The following is a 21,304-nucleotide window of genomic DNA, read 5'->3' on the forward strand; positions in this document are numbered from 1 at the left end:
CCCTGGGAGGGAGTACGAGAAATGACTCCCGACCCTATATTCTATTGTTTTGAGCCGGTGGATCAATTGTCATCAGTAGTGTCACCTAAGAAGCAATGATTCCGATTCATCTTGGCATCTGATTTTATTCTAATGGGTTAAATTGGGTTCACTTTTACAATTATCCCAGGTTTGACTGCGTAGTATTGCATGACAACTCACAGTTTCATCGTGTTTGGCAAAGCGAGGTTGCTCCATGAATCCATATATCATATCACATCAGATCAGGCTGAAGTTTGCTGTTTAGCGACTCCATTTGAGAGGCTTTTTATGAAAGTGGGAAGGGTTGATGCAGTCCATGGCTGGTTCAGTGCGATTTGAAAAAAAAATGTGGAGAGACGGCAACAACCCGGGGTTTGCTGCTCAGCTGTGAATAAGCACACAACGAAAAAAACGACATGATGGGGAAAGGCTCAGCTCGCTACAATATTTTTAACAGCCTCTCAGTCCTCGCCTTTTTTTAATTTCCTAATATGTTCTTTGCTTTATTAGTTTTATTTACAACCAGCTCCCCATTAACACCTCACCTGATTACTGAGGAGCTGAGACAGCTAATCAAGGAAATCCAGCAAACCAGCCAAAAGGAGAGGTAGGATTTTTTTGATTTTTTTTTTTTTTTTCTGTTCAGCCCTCTTCGTTATTTACTTATTTTGTTTTCGGAAATATTTCGAAACAAACAGAAAATAAAAGGCAGGTATCGGTGTATATTGGCGAAAGGTCAGAGGTTAGAAATTCACGTCAGCTCTGTATCGAGGCTATGCAGAGGGCGGGAAGAGAGAGGGAGAGAAGGGAGAAAAAAAAAAATCTTTCCACCAAGCAGCTTGTTTATTTTAATTAACATAGGGATCCTCTGCTAGGAGCAAGGAACAACCTCCATCTACTGGCTAGATCATTGCGTCTCTTCTCCATTCAAAACCCATCCCTCATCACTCATTAAGGAGGGTACAATTTTGGAAGAAGCTTCTAAGGTCTCAAGGTAAGCTCCTGCATGAGTCTTTGCTAGCAATGCAGCTATTTGGACCTCACGGATGTAATTTGCAGGGTGTTTCTTTGGCGTCGTGGTGTTGATTGTTTGGTTGGGATTTTTTTTAACAACACAGAACAGTACTTTCCCCAGGTGTATTCGCAAATAACATTTCATGCATCTATGTTTTAATCTAGAAAAATAGCTCAGCTTGGGAAGGCTGAGCCATTCAGCTCAATTTAAAAAAAAAAGTCCCTTCTTTTTTGTTTCTTTTAATTTTTTCTTTTTTTAATAGAATAGTTCCATTCACCTGTCTGTAATTCAGTCTGTAAGGGAGTCCTTTTCAAAACCAGCAAAATATGATCATTTGCAATGGCTTAATTACAAGCGGAGTGCATATACGATTACAGTTAATACCAGACAACTATGGAGCTGACAGTGCTGAGGTCCTGGGCGGTGAACAGTTTAATGTTAGACAATAATCTGCCTCTCCTGCTTTCTTCTGGCTGTGTGATCACTTGTTCGTGGTCACAGCGCTTGGCTATGGAGATATGTGATTGGGATTACTATGCAAAGCACCTAGTTGTTTCTTATTTAAATATCACCTCCCTAAGCAAATGGATACGTGTCTTAATTGACATGTTTTCAGCTTACCGGGAGGTACAAGCATATTGGAAGTTTTGGGGGCTTTAATCCTGTGCCGGTTCCTGTTAAAGACAGCCTGCGCTTGTGCCCCTCGCACCGCAAGCGCCGCGCAGCCTGGAAGAGGAGGAGAGCGGCTAGTGCCCGAGTCTGCCTGCCATGCACTGGCTTTAACATGGATGCTCTAACACAGCCATCCGAAAGTTGCTTTACGGTACACTCGAAAGGACTCAGGGGAGGAGAAAGATGGTGATGGTAAAATACGTTATATCTGACTAAGAAGTGGAATTTTAAATAATGTCGGGTTTTAAAAAGAAAAAAAAAATTGAGACAAAATAAACTGCAACCTATTTGAATACTGAAAATGGTATTAGCTACATTTGGTGCCACCACCAAGAGATGCAATTCTGTTCAGATTTCCCTTCTTTGTGTCTAGATTGGTTGCAGGGTCCGTGTACTTTACAAAGACATGATATTGATCATTAATAACACTGTACTCCACCACAAGCTCCCTAAAGCAGAAAAGAGCGTTAGGATATAAAAATAGACCTGGCTTTAACCACGCGACTCGCAGGCAACAAGATCGTAATCCTGTTGCTGTTATTACTACGCGCTTTAAATTTCTGGAAATGATTAAACTGGAAGCGTCTTGAGAAGTCCAGGTGCTGACGGAGAGGGTGTGAAGCTCTGGTGCCCTGCGGGGCGGGAGGCGGCCGGCCCGGGCAGTGCCCTGCGCGTGCAGCCGGACACGCCGCGGCCTCAAATGCGGCAGGCGAAATCCAAACCATTTCTCCTCAAAGAACACCTCCTCCTCCCCACCCCCACCCCCCGCCTGAACACCCTCCCCTTTCTCCTAATTACTGTTGGTCAATTATTAATTTGCATATAGACTTTGTCCTAAATCCTCCGAACTAAACACAAGATCGTTCACGCTGTGATAGGCTTTAGCGCGTAGCCCGTGGCCAGGGAGAGCGCTGGCTCCGTGGCAGAGCGGATCCCAGTGACCGCACGCTGAAATCTTCCCAGGGCACACGCTAATTGCGAAGGTGCAAGGGGCTCCAGGCAGCGCCGCGGAGCTGCGGGCAGGGGCTGCAGCCGGTCCAGCGGGATGTCCGCGGGAGTTCTCCAGCCCTGCGTGTGCAGGCAAACGCTGTACCTGCGGAAATCTCCACAGCGATGTATCCCTCATCCTCCCCCTCAACTCCCCCATTAGCTTGGGGAGTTCGAGTAGAGCCTTACAGAAAGGAAAAGACAGAGACCGCCTGTCATGTTACTAAAATATTCTGAATATTGCACATCAGATATTCTTCCCCAAATGCTACGGCAAAGAAGCTAAAAGCGCGCTGCAATGAGAAACTGTCCTTCACAGGCAAAGTGCTAATGCCGATGGATTCATGAGAGACAGGCTCGTAGATTTGGATTTTAGGTTCCCTGTCGTGTTCTTTGTGAGCTTTTCTAGCCGCCACCCCCCCCCCCCCCCCCAAGCAAACCGGCAAAACTGTTCGGAATCCCTCGTGCTATAATGGCAACCTCTCTCTACCAGCCTGCCTTGGAGCAGCGGAGCTCCAGTTCACAGCGAGGAATGAGATCTCAGGAACATTGAAATAGATTTACCTTGATCTCCTACAGGCCTTTTGGAAACGGAGAAGTCACGTTTGATGCTAGCAACAAACTTTTAGTGTCCCTTTAGGTAAGAAGTGGTCTGCCAGCATTAGGATGTTAATCAGAAAACGCCTTGGAAACCCCTGGCCTCCTTTACGGGAACAGCAGTAGCTAGTAGCATATCCTTAACCGTACCTGATGGAGCAGAAAGAAAGGACCCTCTAATTAATTAAGTGTGTCCAACCGGAGGAGGCTCAGTCATTTCTGAGTTTTGTTATGAGTCTGCCCAATTACTCCTAACGGCGCCGTCGAGCTAAGGTAGAGACGGGAATTTAGCAAGCAATATTTTCCGTGTCTCTGCCTTGGACCGATGCTTTGACGCCGCACCTGCAGAGCGTTTCTGTGAACCCGAGACAGCAAAGGCGAGATATGCGGGTGGAGAGGGCAGCGGTGCCCGCACCCGGGGCACCCGAGCTGGGGGCACAACCTGCTCGGGAGGCACAGGATCCCCACTTTAGCTCCCGAGGTACCTGGGCCCAGAGGCAGCCGGGGGCTTCCCCCAGACCCCTCCTCTTCCCGCTCCCGGCGGACACGATGAGTTTGAAGGTGCTCATCCCGGCAGGGACACGGTCACAGCGGGACGGCGGCAGAGCTTCCGAGAAGGGTCTGCGGGGCCGGCCCGGGCGGGCGGGGCTCGGCGAGGGTCCTGCCTGGCACACGCCGGGCTATCTTCGGCAGCCCGAGCGCCACGGGAAATGCAGACCATTTCCAGAAGAGCACATGCAACACGAAACAGGGGCAGGGTGAGTTACCGTAACAACATAACTGGAGGGAACTACAGAAAAATTTCCTTCGAAGGGAAAAACACCCAGAACAAACCCTGAACGTGCCTGCAGAGTGTAAAGACTATATTGCAACGATTAGAAATGAGCTCGTCTCTAAGGGAGATATTTTGACCTCTGTCAACATCCTCCGCTGCGATTCCCTGAGCCAGGCGGGCGCACGCCGGCGGTGCCTGCCGGGCGCAGGGCGAGCGGGGCGATTCCCCACGCACAGGGGTTCGCAGCGCCGCCCTGCCCCTGCCCCTGCCCCTGCCCCTGCCCCTGCCCCTGCCCCTGCCCCTGCCCCTGCCCCTGCCCCTTCCCTTGCCCCTGCCCCTGCCCTGCCCTGCCCTGCCCTGCCCTGCCCTGCCCTGCCCTGCCCTGCCCTGCCCTGCCCTGTCCTGCCCTGCCCTGCCCTCCCCCCCTCCCGGGCCGCCCGACAAAGCCGCCAGCCCCGCAGCCGGGCTGGCCCGGGCCAGGCAGCCCCGCGGGGCTGGGGACGAGAGGGAAGCACCTCCGCCCTTCTCCCCGAGCAGCCGTCGTGGAGCGGCGACGGGAAGGAGGGGGTGGAGGAGGATTGGGGATCCCGAGCGAACAGCTCCCGTATCCCGGACTGAATCACCTTGTTTATTTTTCCTGATGTCTTATTGTGCTAATTGACTTGTTTTCTCCAAGGAAAGCCTATCTTCTCCTCCTTCTTCCCCACAAAGATTTTTTTTTTTTTTTCCCGTCCGGAAGTTCTCTGCAGATTACGGCTTCTAGAGGGATCTGCCCTTTTTAAGGGAGATTCCCTCAGCCCTTTTTGAGTCTCGTTGGTTTTATAGCTATTACTCTCTTATTAAAACACACACATATATACAACACATTGATTTCCATCCAAAAGGGCTAATTACATTACTTACAGTAAATAGCAGCCCTGCTGTCCAGGGTCTAGTGTGCCAACAGAGAAAAAAAATCCCGGCTTATTTCACTTGATTGACTTCATCTTTGTGTGAAATTGTGTTTTATGAGCTGTATTCTGGCACTCGGAGGAATGTAACAACATTCAATCTGCAAATAACATTAATTTTAGCTACTTAGGGGGAAAGAGAGGGGAGGAAGCTGGCTGCTTGAATCTTGGGTTACATGGAAGAGGTGACTCGAGGAGCCCCTGAGGATGTCTCTGGGATGCTTTGGAAAGGAAGTGAAGGCTGGGGTACTTCTTTCACTAGTCGGGCTAAGGTTTGGTGTGGAGTGTCCCCCAGGGAGCAGGGAGTGCAGGACTGCCGCCAGGAAGATCCTTCAGTAGGGATCGAGGTGTCAGGAAACAGCCAGCAGCTGTTTCAGGGAAAGGCAAGGAAGAGTGGTGTGAAAAGTAAGTAGGAAATCGGGGAAAGGAGGGGAGGGAGAGCAGACAGAGAGATTAGCCAGGAAGGAATGAATCGCCCGGTCCCTTGCACACAATGATCTCTAGCAGTCCCGGCTGGGGAGCGGGCGAGGGGAGAGAGCCCCGCCAGGGCGACCCCGGCCGGCCCGGCTGTCCCGCAGAGAGGCCTCATCCTGCTGCGGGCACAGGCGGGGGCTCCGCGGGGCAGCAGGGCGGACAGCATCCCGGGAAGCGCTCGAACTGCCCGGGACGCCCCTGCCTCCGCGGCTGCCCCCGCCTCAGCGCCCCTCCGCGGGCCCGGGGAGCGCTCCGGCCGCTCCGCCCGCCTCAGCTGCCCCGCACCGGGGCTCCTTTTCCTTCTCCCGTTCCCGCGGCAGAGCCAGACACGGCGGGGCCGGCCCGAGCGGCCGCCGAACGGAGGCTCCCGCGGAGCGGCCCGGGGGGAGCGGGGCCCCCGGTGGGGAAAGAGCGGCCCCGGGCCACCCTGCCCCTCGGCAGGCGCCGTCGCCGCCAACTCCCGGGACTCCGTATTTGGGGGAGGTAATAAATCCCACCCCACCCACAGCCCCGACCGTAATGTTTGTCACTGCTTGCCCATCACTAGGGGTTGAGAGGAGTATGACAGGTCTTTGTTGTCTGAATAAAAATCAGTGGCAGCTCAAGGGAGAGAACTCCTCCTACTAAATTATCAAAAATGGGCTGGCTTTAGTCCCTTAACAAATTGGACAGAGCTCCGGAAAGCAGCAGTCCCAAATCCAACCTACAGGCACTGGGAACTTTAAAGCAACCAGGGACTGCTGAAAATAGCACTTCTTTTTGCTTTCTTTGTATTCAAAACTATATCCTTTCCCGACTGATTCTACTGCCCCAGGTCCAAGTCTCTCCAGTCAGAAGCCCCAGCTCTCCAGAACAGTAACAGATCCTTTAGCTCTTTATTATTTTATTTTTAAAACTAATTATTATTACATTTTCTCCCCCTTGTTTGTTTTCTGCACATTTTCAGGAAGCCCTCAGTGCTTGCGCAAATAGAAGCTCCTATTGCAACCTCCTTCCCTGCGCTGTGCACCTCGGTGTAAACATTTTGGATGATCTAAAGACTCTGGGGTCTGTATATGGAAATAGTGGGGTGCAGAGCAGAAGAAAATACTTGTCCTTTCCGTCCCCCAGCCATGCTTTTCCACGGGATCTCCGGAGGCCACATCCAAGGAATCATGGAGGAGATGGAGAGGCGATCCAAGACCGAGTCCCGCCTGGCCAAAGGGGGACAGATGAATGGCCGAGACACGGTAAGAACGGAGCTGGCGCTCTTTGCAAGGGAATCCCTGCAAGCATGGACCCGCATCGGGATAGACCCTGACTTTGGGGAAGGGAAAGACGCTGCTTCCCTCTGTCCCTTCCCTTCACCCATTGCTTGTGGAACCCCTTCCGAGGCTCCCTGTAAACCCACCCGTAACTCTGGGTGCTGTGCTGGCCAGGCTCGGTTATACATTTGTCTAATCCATGTCGCTGCGTGTGCTCTCTGGACTGACGGGGAAAGTGTTCTAAATCGTAACAGGGACGGGGTTTCAGCCCTTGCAGCGGAGCAGCCTTTTGCCCCTGCTCGGCTGCCTGCGGCCGCTCTGCCCCTGCAAAGCAGGGCTGCAGCTGGAGCTCCCGAGGTGTGCTTTACTTTTATTCTGCACTTCTGGCGCCTCCTAAATTAAACCTCAGCCGCGACTGCTTACTTTTCGTAACTGTCTTTGGTCTAAAAGTGTGTGATTGATACAGAGGCACCACTCTCTCTGAGTGTTATGCCAGCCGACTACTTTGCTTAGAAAGTAATATCTCCTCTTTCCTTAGTCAAAAGAACCAATGTCTTCAGTTATGTACTAAAGGATGGAAGGGAAATCGAGTGTCACGCTTGGCTTTGTGCAAAGCGAAATCTCCCTTTCTCCAACTTGTAGGGCTTCCGCCGATCGCGCACAAAGCTCTGCACACTAAATAACGGCCTGGAAAACTGCTTTAAGGCTTTGGTCCTTTATCCCCCTCTCTTAAATAAACTCATTCTTTGTTACATGAGGATTTGCAATGTAAATTTAACTCACCTTTCAATTGCTGAAAAGGAAAGGGGGCGAGGAACACAACTTCAGATTGAAAAATGAACGCGGAGTTGCCACTTTAAAACAGTTGAGACTTTTGAACAAGATGTTTGGGATTTTTTCCCTGTTACTTTATCAGCAAAATCTGACCCAAGTTTCACGGCCGAGCTTTTGTCTCCGCCGTCCCTCCGTCTCCCTTTGTCCTGAGCGGCACTCCTCGTGGGGAGAAGATCAATGGGAACTCAAAAAAGTTTACTGACAAAAAGATGCTGGTTTGAGCCTGTGACACCTTTCCACCCACGTCCCTGGCCGGGCTTGTGAGCGTTCACACTCACTGCTTTTTACACCATCCACCTGTCCCCTTTCTCTTACTCCTGTTTTAAAAGGCCTGTATTTCTTTAGAGATGTGGTTGCGGGTCGTTTAAATAAGGGTGAAAATTTGCCACAGAATGAGTACAAGCCTGAACCCTCTGCCAGAAACTTTAGGAACCAGTATTTTCCTACTAAAAATGCTATGTCTGTGAAGAGCTTTAAGATTAAAATGCTAAAAAAGAAAAAGGGGGAAACCTCAGACTTTAAGTTCAGAACCTCAGAAAAGAATGGGCTCTGCTTTTCTTACTGCGGCCTAATCCGTTGCTTTCACGTATTGAAATGACATGAGATCGTTAGGAGAGGTTTACTGTGAATCACAGTAAAGGCTTTACTAGCAGGGATGGTCCCGGTTCCCGCCGGGAGCCAGGAGCTTGGTCCCAGAGAGCCGTGCCTTTGTACGAGCCCTGGACCCTGCGCAGGGCCCGTCCCCAGCCCGGCCTGCCTGCCTGTCTTTCTGTCCCTGTCTCATCCCTTGTGGTGTGGTTGTTTTGCAGAACATGCCCCCCATGAGCCCCGAGAAGCCTGCTTTGTGTGCTGGTTGTGGAGGGAAGATCTCAGACAGATATTACCTGCTGGCTGTTGACAAACAATGGCACCTCAGGTGTCTTAAGTGCTGTGAATGTAAACTGGCTTTGGAGTCAGAACTCACCTGCTTTGCCAAGGACGGCAGTATTTACTGCAAGGAGGATTACTACAGGTACAGCAATCAGTCCTCATGGGTTCAAAACACGTCCCCTCAAAAGGCACTGTGAACCGAAACGGTCTTTTCTCCACACGGGCTTTCAAAGGTAGCTTTTCGCAGTCAGCGATTTCTTAATCCTTAGTCCCCTCAGAAAAGTCTCACGTTTCAAAACTGAACGGGCCGTCAGGGGACGCGCTGACTGAGCGTGTGTGGCGGTGCACAAACAGGCGAAGGCTCTCCCGCTGCTCGGCGTTTTCCCTCCGTAAAGACCCGACGGAAATTCCCCTCTGCCCTCATCTTGCAGCTTTTCCCGAGGGCCGGAGCCCAGCGCGCCGCCCGGCCCCGCTTGTCCGTGTGTTTCGGCTGTGCCGCTGGCCAGCGCCCCGTGGCTCCTGTCGTGTCGACAGGAGCGCCAGGAGAGCGGGGCCCGATGAGCCCCGTTCCGGCCCGCCTGGCCCCGTGCTCACGGGCAGCGGCGGGGCCTTCGCCCAAGTCCGGGGAGAATAGGTCAGCTCGGCGGGGAGTGCGAGCCGCTCCCCCTGGGACCTCAGGGCCGGCTCCCTGAGGCTGTCCCGACATCAGACGGGCCAGGGGCCAGCCACAGCCGGTGCCACGGGCCGTCTTGGGGCCGGGGGCACGACCCTGACGGGGACAGGCTCCCTCACGTGGCCGGGAGGGAAGGCGGGAGGCACCGGGGCGAGCTCTGCCTTTGCCGTTCTAGTTGATGCCCACTTTCCTGTTTCCTTCAGAAGGTTCTCCGTGCAGAGATGTGCCCGCTGCCACCTTGGGATCTCAGCCTCTGAAATGGTCATGAGAGCCAGGGAATCGGTTTATCACCTGAGCTGCTTCACCTGCACCACCTGCAACAAGACTCTGACCACGGGCGATCACTTTGGCATGAAGGACAACCTGGTTTACTGCAGGGCCCACTTCGAGTCCCTTTTGCAAGGAGAATATCCCCCTCAGCTGAGCTACACCGAGCTGGCTGCCAAGAGCGGAGGGCTGGCCCTGCCTTACTTCAACGGCACTGGCACAGTCCAGAAGGGGAGGCCCAGGAAACGAAAGAGCCCTGCCTTGGGAGTGGACATCGTCAGCTACAACTCAGGTGGGAAACACACGCTGAGTCTGCCTCCCGCTCCCCTGGAAAGGGCTTCCCCTCAGCCAGGCAGTGCACGACTAACTCATTCAGGCCAAATCTTGCTTAGCCATTGGAAAATCAAACAAACAGCCCTCTGAGGGTTGGAGCCTTTGCAGGAAAGCTAACAGCAGCCCTCCTCAAAGGCTGTCTTTGCCTATTAATGTCAAACACCCAAACTTAGCCACTTCCCAGGGTAAAGACAAAACAAAAACAAAACCCAAAACAACCCCCCCAAACAAAAAACCAATCAAACAACCCACAAAAAAATCCCGAACCCCAAAGCCATATAGCTATTTCTCTGCTGGAATCTCAGAGATACAATTATCATTATTTATATTTGATTCGCTAAAAGCATTTCACCACTTAAACCTCAAATTAGGAGTAACCGTACGAATCAGGAAAAATAGAATAAAAGTTATAGGATATGGTTTCTACAATGCCAATGTTGTATGCATATAATTCGATTTATATATGGAATTTATAGTGATTAATTCTTCAGGCCGAATAATTCTGTTTTACTGACACGTAAATGATCAAACTGTACAAGAGGTCAACGAAGAAATGTTGTTCCTTGTAACTAAACTCTAACAAATGTAATTAGGGAGAATGATTTCTGTTCTCTCAACAGTAGGAAAGGAACAAGTGTTGCCCCGTATTAAATATCCTCTCTAACTCCAGTCACTTGGGTTTATACACCCAAACCGTGTATAAACAGTGCTAGTGGCCAGAGGTAAAGGAGTTTCAGGAATGACCAAGCAGTTGAGGCAGGTTTCATCAGATGAAAGACGAAAGCAGTAAGGGTAAATAGGAATTAGCAAACTCCCGACTCCAAAATGGTTTTAGCGAAACTTAAGCTTCCCACGGACGGTAACAGAGGAAAGAAAGCCGTAGGAAGCAGGAGTGTGTTTCCCCGTGAAGCGTGGAGCCGCGCCGGCAGGGAGCCGGGGGTGCCGGCCCCAGGGCTGCGGACCGCTGGCCCCACCGGGGAGCCGGGAGAGGGATCAGGGCCTCCCCTTCCCACAATCGCGGGTCGGTAACAGTGCATCGCTCTCGGCCCGGAGCTCTCTCCCCTGCACCGAGTTCAACCCGCTGCCACTGAGATCCATAAGGAATCTTCCACAGCCCCCCTGCCCTCCCCACCCCTTCCCCAGCACCTCCTCTGGGGCCGCTCGTGAAACGGGCTTTAGCTGGGAACCAGGGAGCTGTGCAAGGCGATTTCATCTCCTCTGATGCGTAGACCTTGGAGCCAGGGTAATCACTGCGCTAATTGTTCCTTGTTAATTGAAGATGACATTGGAATCCCTGGCTACGGAGCGGTTTCCAATCAATCCTGAAAGCTGCTAAAGAAAAGGGAACCTGTAGCGCAGCCAGGATTAATTCAGACCCAGCTTCCAATGGTGGATTACCCGTGCGCCCGCGCTCTGCTCTGGTCTCTAACCCTGGTCCACACAGCGTCACCCGAATCCCCAGGTTCCTAAAGGGAAATACTTCTAGGGACAATTTAGCGTTAACATTAGAATCAGAAGTTATGGTAAGATGAAGAGTTGTAGATAAGATAAAGCTCCCCTTAAACTTCAGATCAGAGAGATCTCTCAAGAGAGACAATATTTGCAAACTGTGACATAATTTTTGTGTGCTGGTCTTAAAACGTCCCTTCTTTACAACAGTGGGCCATATAAGATGTACCACTGATTCCAAATCAGATTAAAAAGCACCAGCCATTATGAAAATACAGCCGACTGCATTGAGAACTCATAGAATCCTCCGGACAACGGAAAGAAAAAACAAAACAAATCAACAAACGCTGTGATGCTCTGGACTTAGGCTAGATTGCTAAGAAATCTCTTTTGTTAGGGCTGTGATTTTATTTTTTTACAAGCATTATCTAGCTATGTCCAGAGTAGACACATAGCTAGAGAAAGTTTGTAGCGAAACCGTGCATCCGGTGCAAACAGCCCATTGACCCACTGAGCTCCAGATCCAGGGGGAGGAAAGCGAACCAGGAACAGCAAATGAATTGCAGTAGATGAAATCGCTTCTTGCGAGAAAAAAGAGCCTCTAATTGGCAGCCACTTCCCTACACACATTTTTCATTCTCTGCCCTGTGACTCAGTAATTGCTCTTGCACGTAATCATTTACAAAGGGCAAGCAGTCCGCAGAAATTAAATGTCGGACGCACGGCGGCCGCTTTCCGAGGGAGCAGCGGGCCCCGGAGCCCGGGGCCGGGGCTGGCGTGCGGGCCGTGTGGCGATGTGCCGCGGGGATGGCGAGCACGGCCCCGCACACGGCCCCTGCGGCAGAGCGCTCCGAGCCGGACACCGCCGCGCTCCGCAGCTCCTCTCCCGCGCCCGGCGCTCTCCGGGCACTTCGGGTCTGTGACCCCCCCAATAAGCCGAGTACCTTCCCAAACAGTCCCAGCCGCGGCGTCCAAACAATTAAAAAGAAGCTATTATGGAAAACGACCCCGAGCTTTAAAAACGAAAGTCCGATGGAGCCAACAGCTTCACCCAGCTGAGCATGAGCATGTGTGCTTTCACAGCCATCCAGCAGGCCCTGGCTCAGATTTGTGTGCATGTTATATTTCAGGGGAGCTGAGCCCCGGTCCAGAATGGAAAATCAGACTCTGCTGCAGAATCTACAACAGTTTTTCTATTCTGTATTTTGTTTGCTAGTTTAATTTCTTTTTCACAGCTCCTCGGTTGTAAAAGTGGAACCACAATAAATAGCTCAAAATGCTATGAGGTAGGAGTCACTCATACTTGCAAGCTGTCTGGAATTAATGTGAAAAATGGAAGAAACTATTCAAAAGTACTTAAAACATTCAAGGCTTTCTCTATATTACATCTTATATAATTAATATGTATTTTGAGGGAAACTGTGTTGACTCACAGCTTAGAGAATATAGAAATGAGACAGTGAAGATTTCCCTAGGAAAATATTTTACACATCCATTCCTCAAAGAGCTGCTTACTTTATTTCATTACTTGTGTGTGTGTGAAAAACTATGAAGAGTTCACTTCAAGAATTCTTGGCAATAAGAAGCAAACTGTTTTAGGTCTTGTGAAAGCAAAAATTAAATGACCCTCCAATCCTGCTGCAAAGAAATGAGCAGTGTCTTGCCTGACTTTGTGCTTTCCCTTAGTTCTCCAGGAGATAGTGTAAGACTCTGCTCTGTGATGTGGCCAAACCACACAACACTGTGTAAAACAGAGCCCTCCTTTTTTTTTCTCTTGAAAATAAAACCAAAATAAAATAGACCACTGACAAAAAAAAAAAAAAAAAGAAAAAAAAAGGAAAAAAAAAGAGAGTGGAGTATCGAAACAAAGACAATAAGCAGGACAGAGGAGCCTGAGGAAGTTTGTGCTGCTTCTCTAAGCCTGAGCGGCCCAAGGAAAACAACACAAACAAGCAGCTTGCAACTCTGAAGTAAAACCTGAGGACTGAATTCTGGTACTCTTTATGTCAGCTCATAAGTTACAGCCCACGCAGTTTGACTAAAGGCAGTGTGATTGCTTGTGAAAAAAGTAGTAAATACAATCCAAATCTGGTCTGAAATTGTTTTTAAGGCAACTTTCAACTCCTGGTCTTTTCAGAAGTGTCAGCTTACTTTGTTTGAAAGTACAGATATACTTCTTACCAAGACAAGGAGCAAAGCTAGCTATAATTAAATATTCACCTGATTTTCTGTCAAAGTCTTGTCTTACCAGCATCTGTTCATGTTGACTTGTCTTATAATTCAAAAGAGAAAGCACCTTCAAGAAGCTTTTTATTTTCTTGTGGTTTCAAGTTGCTTTGCCTCTGTTTTCAGCACTGCCAACAGCAGTGTCTCTGTATTGTGTACTTTCCCTTTCTCTTCTCTCTCTCAATAAGGAATGGAGATCAGCTAGGCTTTGTAAATAATCCAGTAACTGTTGGAAAGCAGTTCAAAAATCAAAATGAACAACTAATGACAATCTAATTTAGAGATATTCTGAAACATTTTTAATTAGCTCTTCTTTAAGTAATATTCTCTGCTATGATGACACCATTAATTTTCTCCTATGTGACTGAACTATCCTTATGAGGTCCTAGAAATTGCTAACCCTTTTGTTTAAGCTGAAAGGAAAAACACAGATGCATTTCTTACTTTTCTTTTTTCTAATACTGTAATTTCTTTCTCCAATGTGTAGTAATGATGCCACCATCCCCAAAAAGCTGGTACTGTTGTGTACAATTCACACCCATAAAAGTGTAATCTGAAACAAACTTATCTTTCATAGACACTTTGAAAATACTGAATCAGGGAAAGCAGAGAAACTCTTCAAGTTTTGAGTCCCTATCTGCTTGCTTGTAGAAATGTCTTAAACCAGTACTAAGACCTGGTCCTGATTGGGACTGGGGGACTGGGTCAAGTCTTGATGCAGCTGCTTCCTGGATATATTTTACAGATGAAGGACTTTGAGCAGTTCATATAAACTCTTAGGCAGAGTCCAAAAGCATCTATTTTATCAGCAAAAAAACTCAGCTTTCTTGATGAACTGTCATAACAAACTTTTCTGATGTACATCTCTTTTTATAGGTGCTTGTGATTTGGGGGAAAAGCTCAGGAACATTCAAAATTCTGGTTTGACCTTTACTCTTCTCTCAAGCTAAGAATGTTTCAATGAGTAAGATTTCAAAATCTGAATGAGACTTCAAATGACTCTGAGTGCCCAAAGCAAAACCATTACCACAGGGAAAAGACTTGTTTCAAATAAATGCCAAAGGAGAGAGAACTTTCTAAGTCTGCCCTTAGTAGTAGGTACAGGCCTGGGGGACATAGCATGTTACAAGGATAGGAATTGATAAAATTCTGAACCTCTTTCGGTCTCATTAATTAATCATATCTGTACTTTTCCCTTCCTTCCTTCCTTCCTTCCTTCCTTCCTTCCTTCCTTCCTTCCTTCCTTCCTTCCTTCCTTCCTTCCTTCCTTCCTTCCTTCCTTCCTTCCTTCCTTCCTTCCTTCCTTCCTTCCTTCCTTCCTTCCTTCCTTCCTTCCTTCCTTCCTTCCTTCCTTCCTTCCTTCCTTCCTTCCTTCCTTCCTTCCTTCCTTCCTTCCTTCCTTCCTTCCTTCCTTCCTTCCTTCCTTCCTTCCTTCCTTCCTTCCTTCCTTCCTTCCTTCCTTCCTTCCTTCCTTCCTTCCTTCCTTCCTTCCTTCCTTCCTTCCTTCCTTCCTTCCTTCCTTCCTTCCTTTCTTCCTTCCTTCCTTCCTTCCTACCCTCCTTTCTTTCTACCTTCCTTCCTTCCTTCCTTCCTTCCTTCCTTCCTTCCTTCCTTCCTTCCTTCCTTCCTCCCTCCCTCCCTCCCTCCCTCCCTCCCTCCCTTCCCGATTAATTTATCCTGCATGCTGTATAGCCACTAACTGTTCCACTTTGTTTATTCAACAGGTTGTAATGAGAATGAGGCAGATCACCTGGACAGAGACCAGCAGCCTTATCCCCCATCCCAGAAAACAAAGCGCATGCGTACCTCCTTTAAACACCACCAGCTTCGTACCATGAAGTCCTACTTTGCTATCAACCACAATCCAGATGCCAAGGACCTCAAGCAGCTTGCCCAGAAAACAGGCCTAACCAAGAGAGTTCTGCAGGTAAGAAGTCACATCAGAGGCTTGACAGAATTTTCCCCTGCTAGTCGTCAGTCTTTCCCTTATGTGTAGCTATGCCAATATACATAGAAATACTTTTGCTGGGTGTGTCCCTAGTGGGTGTGCAGAGGGGTATGTGGCAGAAGTGCCAAATGTGTGCCTTACTGCCCCAAGGCAGCCAAACACCAAACTGTTTTATGATTAGCTGTATCCTCACCATGAGGAAAATGTCTTCAGAGTCTACCCACCCAGTAGATATCCTGGGGCTGGTGGACTCTCTGTGGTGACTGCACTAAGGATAGAGGTGGCAAATCTACTGATTTTATGGGTGAAGCCTTTGGGCTCCCCCGAAGGAGTTAATGTGGCCCCTCAGTAAGCAGATCCCTGATGTATTTGAAGCAAGCTTTGACCAATATGATCCTCCAGGACCAGCTGGCTCTCACTCTCAATGCTTGTTAGACAACTGTTTTCCTTAAGGGCCTGCATAGTCAAAAGGCAGTTCCTTGTGAAGGACAGCCTAGCAAATTATGTTAAAAATCCCTATATGGTCTGTGATAGCTCGGTGAAGGTAAAATGAGGTGTGTATTACATGCAGAGTGCCAAAGAAGGGCAGTGAGTGAGGTAGAAGGAGAATCTATTAGTGGCAATTCCTTGTCTGTGTTACATGTCACCTCAAACACTGTCAGTGAACCTTACAGAACAGAAAGACTAGATGACCCATATCAACAATCTGTAAGACAGAGATGGTGTAATTACCCCTCCTTCCTCTTCAGCCTGTTTAAGTAATCAAGGCAAGCTTTCAGCCTTGGCAAAAATCTGCTCACTCACCCTTTGCCTCAATCTTTATGTGTGTTGACCCCAAAGCTACCCAACCCAAGAAACACTATGTGGCCATCAAGAGAGTTGCTTTCTCTGGGTAAGCGAGTGAGCGGATTTTTCTCGAGGCTGTTCTCTGAGGGCTGTAAGCACCTGCAGCACTGAGCCTGCACACAGAGAGTCAGTACCACCAGCAGCAAGAAAAGCTATAGAATGACTTAGGTGATGTGCCACACAAAATCAAACATCACAAATGAATTTAAAAAGCAAGAACAAAGACAAAAATAAGCAAAGCAAAACAAGCATCGGTAAAGAAATCCATTGGGATTGGTTTGCAGGTTTGGTTTCAAAACGCAAGAGCCAAATTCAGAAGGAACCTTTTGCGGCAGGAGAATGGGGGTGTCGATAAAGCTGACGGCACCTCGCTCCCGGCACCGCCCTCAGCAGACAGCGGCGCACTCACTCCACCCGGCACTGCGACCACTTTAACAGACCTGACCAATCCCACTATCACTGTAGTGACATCAGTGACCTCTAACTTGGACAGCCACGAATCCGGGAGCCCCTCACAAACTACCTTAACGAACCTTTTCTAACAGTTCCTTTTTTATTTTAAATTCTTACTCTTCATTATTATTATTATTATAATTATTATAATTATTATTATTATTTTAAAGCCTTTTAAAACAAACAAACAAACAAACAAACCCACAAAATATTTGCGAAAATAAACAGCTTGATGTGTAGCATCTGCAGCCACCTGGCAAATGAGTTTGAAGTAATATGTTGCTATAATAAATGAACATTTATTGTTGGTAAATTGTACTCAAATTCTTTAAATTTATCAAACAACTGAAGAGAAGGTGACGAATCATTCTAATAAGTGCCTCTTAAAATTGTATGTTACTTATTTCCAGAACCTTGAAAAAAATTGATTGTTACCCCCTCAAAAAAACCCCTCAATTCCTCCCTGATAACTAGCTAAAACCATTTTAATTATAGCCAAAAGAATGCTGCTTCGAGATTGTATGTTCATTTAAAGCATTTAAGAACCCCAAATTTAATTTTATTTTCATAATGCATCCAAAAGTTTTGTACAATTTATTTTTTAAACGTGGAAAAATAAATACAAAATGAATTAAACTCATCACGAAACAGTCAGACTGGAAGTACCAGTGCTCTTTCCTAATGCAGTAGTTGCAAGCCTGCTCCTCCCTGAGCACTGGGGAGTCTCACTGGGACAGCTAAACACTCCTCTGCCAGTTCTGCACCCAGCAGGGACGTCCTTGGCCACCCCTGAAAGCCATGCCTGGATGGAGGACTTGGAGAGAGACCCAGTGATGAGAGCACGTGTGGGTGAGGATGGCAGGACCAGGCCGTTGGTCTCTAAATTTGTGCCCCGCATTAAGGAGGCAAGATCTAGAAAACACCTTCCAGAGTGAGCTGGAAATTTCCTTATGGAAATTCCCATAAGGATGTCATTAAAGTAACAATAGCAGAGTAACAATGCAAGTGGAGAGTCCTACCTCTGAAATGCTGCCTAGGGAGGGGTTTTAATTTTTGTCTGTTAAGCAGCTCTGAATTTTTGGATTTAGCAAAGGTAAAAATTGCAATTGACTACATGGCTTCGATGTAGCCTTCAAACCTTCAAAGCAAACAAAAGGTTGCCCAGTTACTTTATTGAGCACAAAATTAATTTTCAAGAAGGTGTATACATGTGTACTATTCAAATGAACTTTTGATAAATCCTACTTTTTTTTTTTTTCAGGGAAAATGGAAATAAGCAAAATATAATTTATTAAGATGTTTAAGGAAAAGCTTTTCAGTACAATTTATTCATTACTTTATTGAATTTTCTTTAGATGTTTCCTGAGATTGTATCAGACGCTTTGTTTAACACAGGAACTTAAAATCTTTAGTTCATTAATATCTCCAGCATATACTTTAACTTTTTAAAGTTAAACTTTGTATAAAACAAAAAAATGTTAGCAAAAATCATACAAAACCAGGAACTGGCAGTGAGTAATTTCAAAGCCGATAAACTCAGAAGCCTTGTGGATGCTGATCTAAATACATTTCTTAGTTTACAATAGTGATCTTTCTTTTTTTTTAGTTTTATTTAAGCTAAAAGTCTGAATGGTCTGGGCAGTGGTGAATGTTCATTTGTATCCTTTTATTGTAGTTGAACACCAATTAGATTGTGGAGAGTCTCAGAAACAAAAACGGACAAAAACTAGTCAAGATCTATGTCTTGCTTTTAGTGGATTGTTAAGAATAACTTTGCACATATACCCCACTTTTTAGACACCATCAAATCTCTTTTTGGTGGTCAAAGTGGCTATTTAATATATTTTAAAGGTGTCCTTTTTGGCTGTATAAATGTGTGGTTACATATTGACAGTTCACTGCCCACATTAAAGTGCATTATTGTAATTTTTGCTCAGGGTTTTTAGAAAATTAGCACAGAAAAGTAGCTTATTTTTAAAAAAGATGATGGAAGAGATGTTAACACTGTAATAGAAGAAAGGTGTGTTTGCCATTATATATTTAGCAAGTATGGTTATCATCTTCTATGGATATTGAATCTTGACTTTTCCTATTTCTATTACCTTATGGGCATTTACCACTAACCAGACCAAAAGACCTTGGTAAGGCTGAGATCTTTATTAATACACTTTTACAGGTAAAAATATTGATACTTATAAATTTTGTTCTTTGACAGAACAATATATGGTACTAGAGATCTACTTTATTAAGTAGACTAATTAAAACTCAGTTCTACTATGTGCCTTATGATATACCTTGGGAGTAAGTTTGTGAAAAATCAGGATATATGTGTTGTTTGTTAAATTAACTGTTTTAAGCCCTTTTGACACCTCAATAGTTTTGTACTGTTTTACCTCTTATTTCTGAAACTCTTTTTATGGTGTATCCTGTTAGAGGGGACAAACATGTCATAGAAAGCAGTTGTGCACTCTTTCAGATATAGTTGATAAAACCAATAATCTTATATATTGAGCTTCGTGTTTATAGTACAGTAAGTGGTCTAGCAAAATTGTCCATGTTTCTTTGTTTATTGATAAATGCATTGTATAGAAACTATTTCCCCTAAATATTTATGGACCAAACAATTGTGATATATCTTATTAAATTTGTGTGAATAAACCATTTTGAATCTAAGGAGTTTTATTTCCCATCAGTTTTTTTGGGTTTTTTTTTTGCGGGGGTAATTTTTGTTTCTTTTTTAAAATTTAAGGTCTACATGTACCCATGTGTCTCTTTGCTTTTATGGTACCTATGAACAATTGGTATTAAACACAGAAACACGGCCTTTTAAATATTTTAAAGTACAGTTCCTTCTTAGGTTTTCAATTTCTTCCTATTCAATGTATATGCTACTGCTGGTGCAATTTAGATTTAGCCTTTTAACTCATCTTTTGAACATGCAAAGTAATGCCCCACTGATTTGATACTGAGACCCTGTCTTAGCCCTCTTCTAAAAGAGCCAGAAAACTAGGAGCTAAAGTAATTGCATGACAAGTATAACCTAAATAGTATGATGAAATGAATCAAGATTTAATACTAGGTATATTGAGCACAAAATAGAATTGCAGACCCTGAAAAGCCAGGTTGCTCTGTAGTTTAATAAATTGTCACTATGATTTCTTTCAGGGAGAACAAATCATGGGGCATTACAGCCAAACATCCCGACGTTTGAAAATTCCCTAAAGTATTAAAAGAAGGGGAAAAGTTTGATCGGAAATCCACTGCAGTGAAGACAAAGACAATATTAGGTTATGATAATCATACATTTAAAAATCCATTGAGCCAAAAAATAAAAATAAAAGACTTGATGTAATTTCCTGAATGTTAACAAAACATATGTTATTTTATGGTGTCTAATTAACAGAACTGAAGGCTTCAACAAATTGTGTGGTATCAAACAAATTTAGAGAACCTATGTATAAAACCAGAGCAACCTGGCAGCAATCTACCCAGCCCATATTCAAATAAATATTTTCTTTTTTTAAAAAAAAATCACATTTGTCAAGCACAAATACTTGTAAAATAAAATCTGAGTGCATTCATTCCACTTGCTTGCTAATGTGTACTAGTCATATCTGTTAAATGGATTTTTGTAAATTCAAGGAGAACTTTTCACTCATCTGAGATAATAGGAATCAGAACCCAGTAACTTTAGTACTATTATTTCCCAATTAATTTTTTTAAAATGAGACAACTCTGCATGCACTTTTCCATCTGTCACATATAGTGTACATTTCTGTATGACGAATTTCTCTTTGATGTTTCTTGTATAATACCTTTCATTAATAAACATTTTATTTGATGCAAACATAGTTAACTTTATGTAAACACATAGCTAATTGTTTCAAATAATTTAAACTTTTCTTTTGAGAGGAAGCAGTACAGTGCAGTTCCAATATGTTATATATATGTATATCTAAAATCAAAAAGAATGAGGTAGCAATACTATTGCACAGTGTAAAATTATTTCCTTTGGTGTTAATTTTTTGACTTGTATAAAATGGACTTGTTTTAAAAAGAAATTCCCATCAGCATCAAGAATAAAACAATCCCCAAACTCTTCATCAATATAAGAAAACAGGAGCAGTACAGTGTGTACTTTAACGGTGACTTTAGAGTACAAGGATATAATCTGTGGGTCCCTGAGCTGTTTACATAGTCACTATGCAATGAGCAAGTTTGCTACATAAAGTTGATCCTAAGATTCCCAGTCCAAATCACAGATGATTATTACAAGAAAACAAGCAAGTGTAACAATAACCAACTCTTAGTAATGAGGTTTTGTAACTGTTAAGCAACTATTTGCAGAAAGATTTTTTAAAATATATTCCTATTTAGCTGTACAGCCAAAGCATATGTTAAGCAAATTAACATATAAAAGACTTGCCAGAAAATCTTTCATTAAGATGACATTTTTATTATATACTAATGAACCCTATGTAAACAATGTAACTTTTATGAATGATGGACATTAAATATTTCACTTACGTGTATCCTCAGCATTTTGCATGTTTTCTTAAACCTTTCCAGTTTCAGAATTCTAAAAAGAAAACCATAAAAGTATTAACAACGTAGCACAAAGTTATGTACAGGTTACTGCAGCAATCTCTGGAAACCGGTAACTAAGAGTG

The 21,304-nt window shown here is 45.5% G+C and overlaps 1 protein-coding gene across 5 annotated transcripts; it reads left to right on the plus strand.

Annotated features, from left to right (window-relative positions):
• The first annotated feature begins 514 nt into the window (after window positions 1-514).
• LHX9 (LIM homeobox 9) lies at window positions 515-20,394 on the plus strand. 5 transcript variants are annotated; one of them, XM_088060417.1, is made up of 7 exons: window positions 515-628; window positions 883-1,015; window positions 6,602-6,720; window positions 8,379-8,581; window positions 9,316-9,671; window positions 15,112-15,314; window positions 16,466-16,723. In XM_088060417.1, exons 3-7 carry the CDS (start codon window positions 6,604-6,606, stop codon window positions 16,721-16,723), a joined length of 1,137 nt encoding a protein of 378 aa, XP_087916543.1. In that variant the 5' UTR covers window positions 515-628; window positions 883-1,015; window positions 6,602-6,603. The 5 variants fall into 5 exon arrangements, with proteins under 5 accessions (XP_087916543.1, XP_087916544.1, XP_005520961.1 ...); XM_088060418.1 differs by lacking the exons at window positions 515-628; window positions 883-1,015 and adding an exon at window positions 6,344-6,506; XM_005520904.3 differs by lacking the exons at window positions 515-628; window positions 883-1,015; window positions 16,466-16,723 and adding an exon at window positions 19,800-20,394 and having other exon boundaries at window positions 6,474-6,720.
• The last annotated feature ends 910 nt before the right edge of the window (window positions 20,395-21,304 follow it).

The sequence above is a fragment of the Pseudopodoces humilis genome, chromosome 10 (genome assembly GCF_049639895.1).
Source record: "Pseudopodoces humilis isolate 2021_Gansu_Grassland_sample_001 chromosome 10, ASM4963989v1, whole genome shotgun sequence".
NCBI classification, from domain to species: Eukaryota; Metazoa; Chordata; class Aves; order Passeriformes; family Paridae; genus Pseudopodoces; species Pseudopodoces humilis.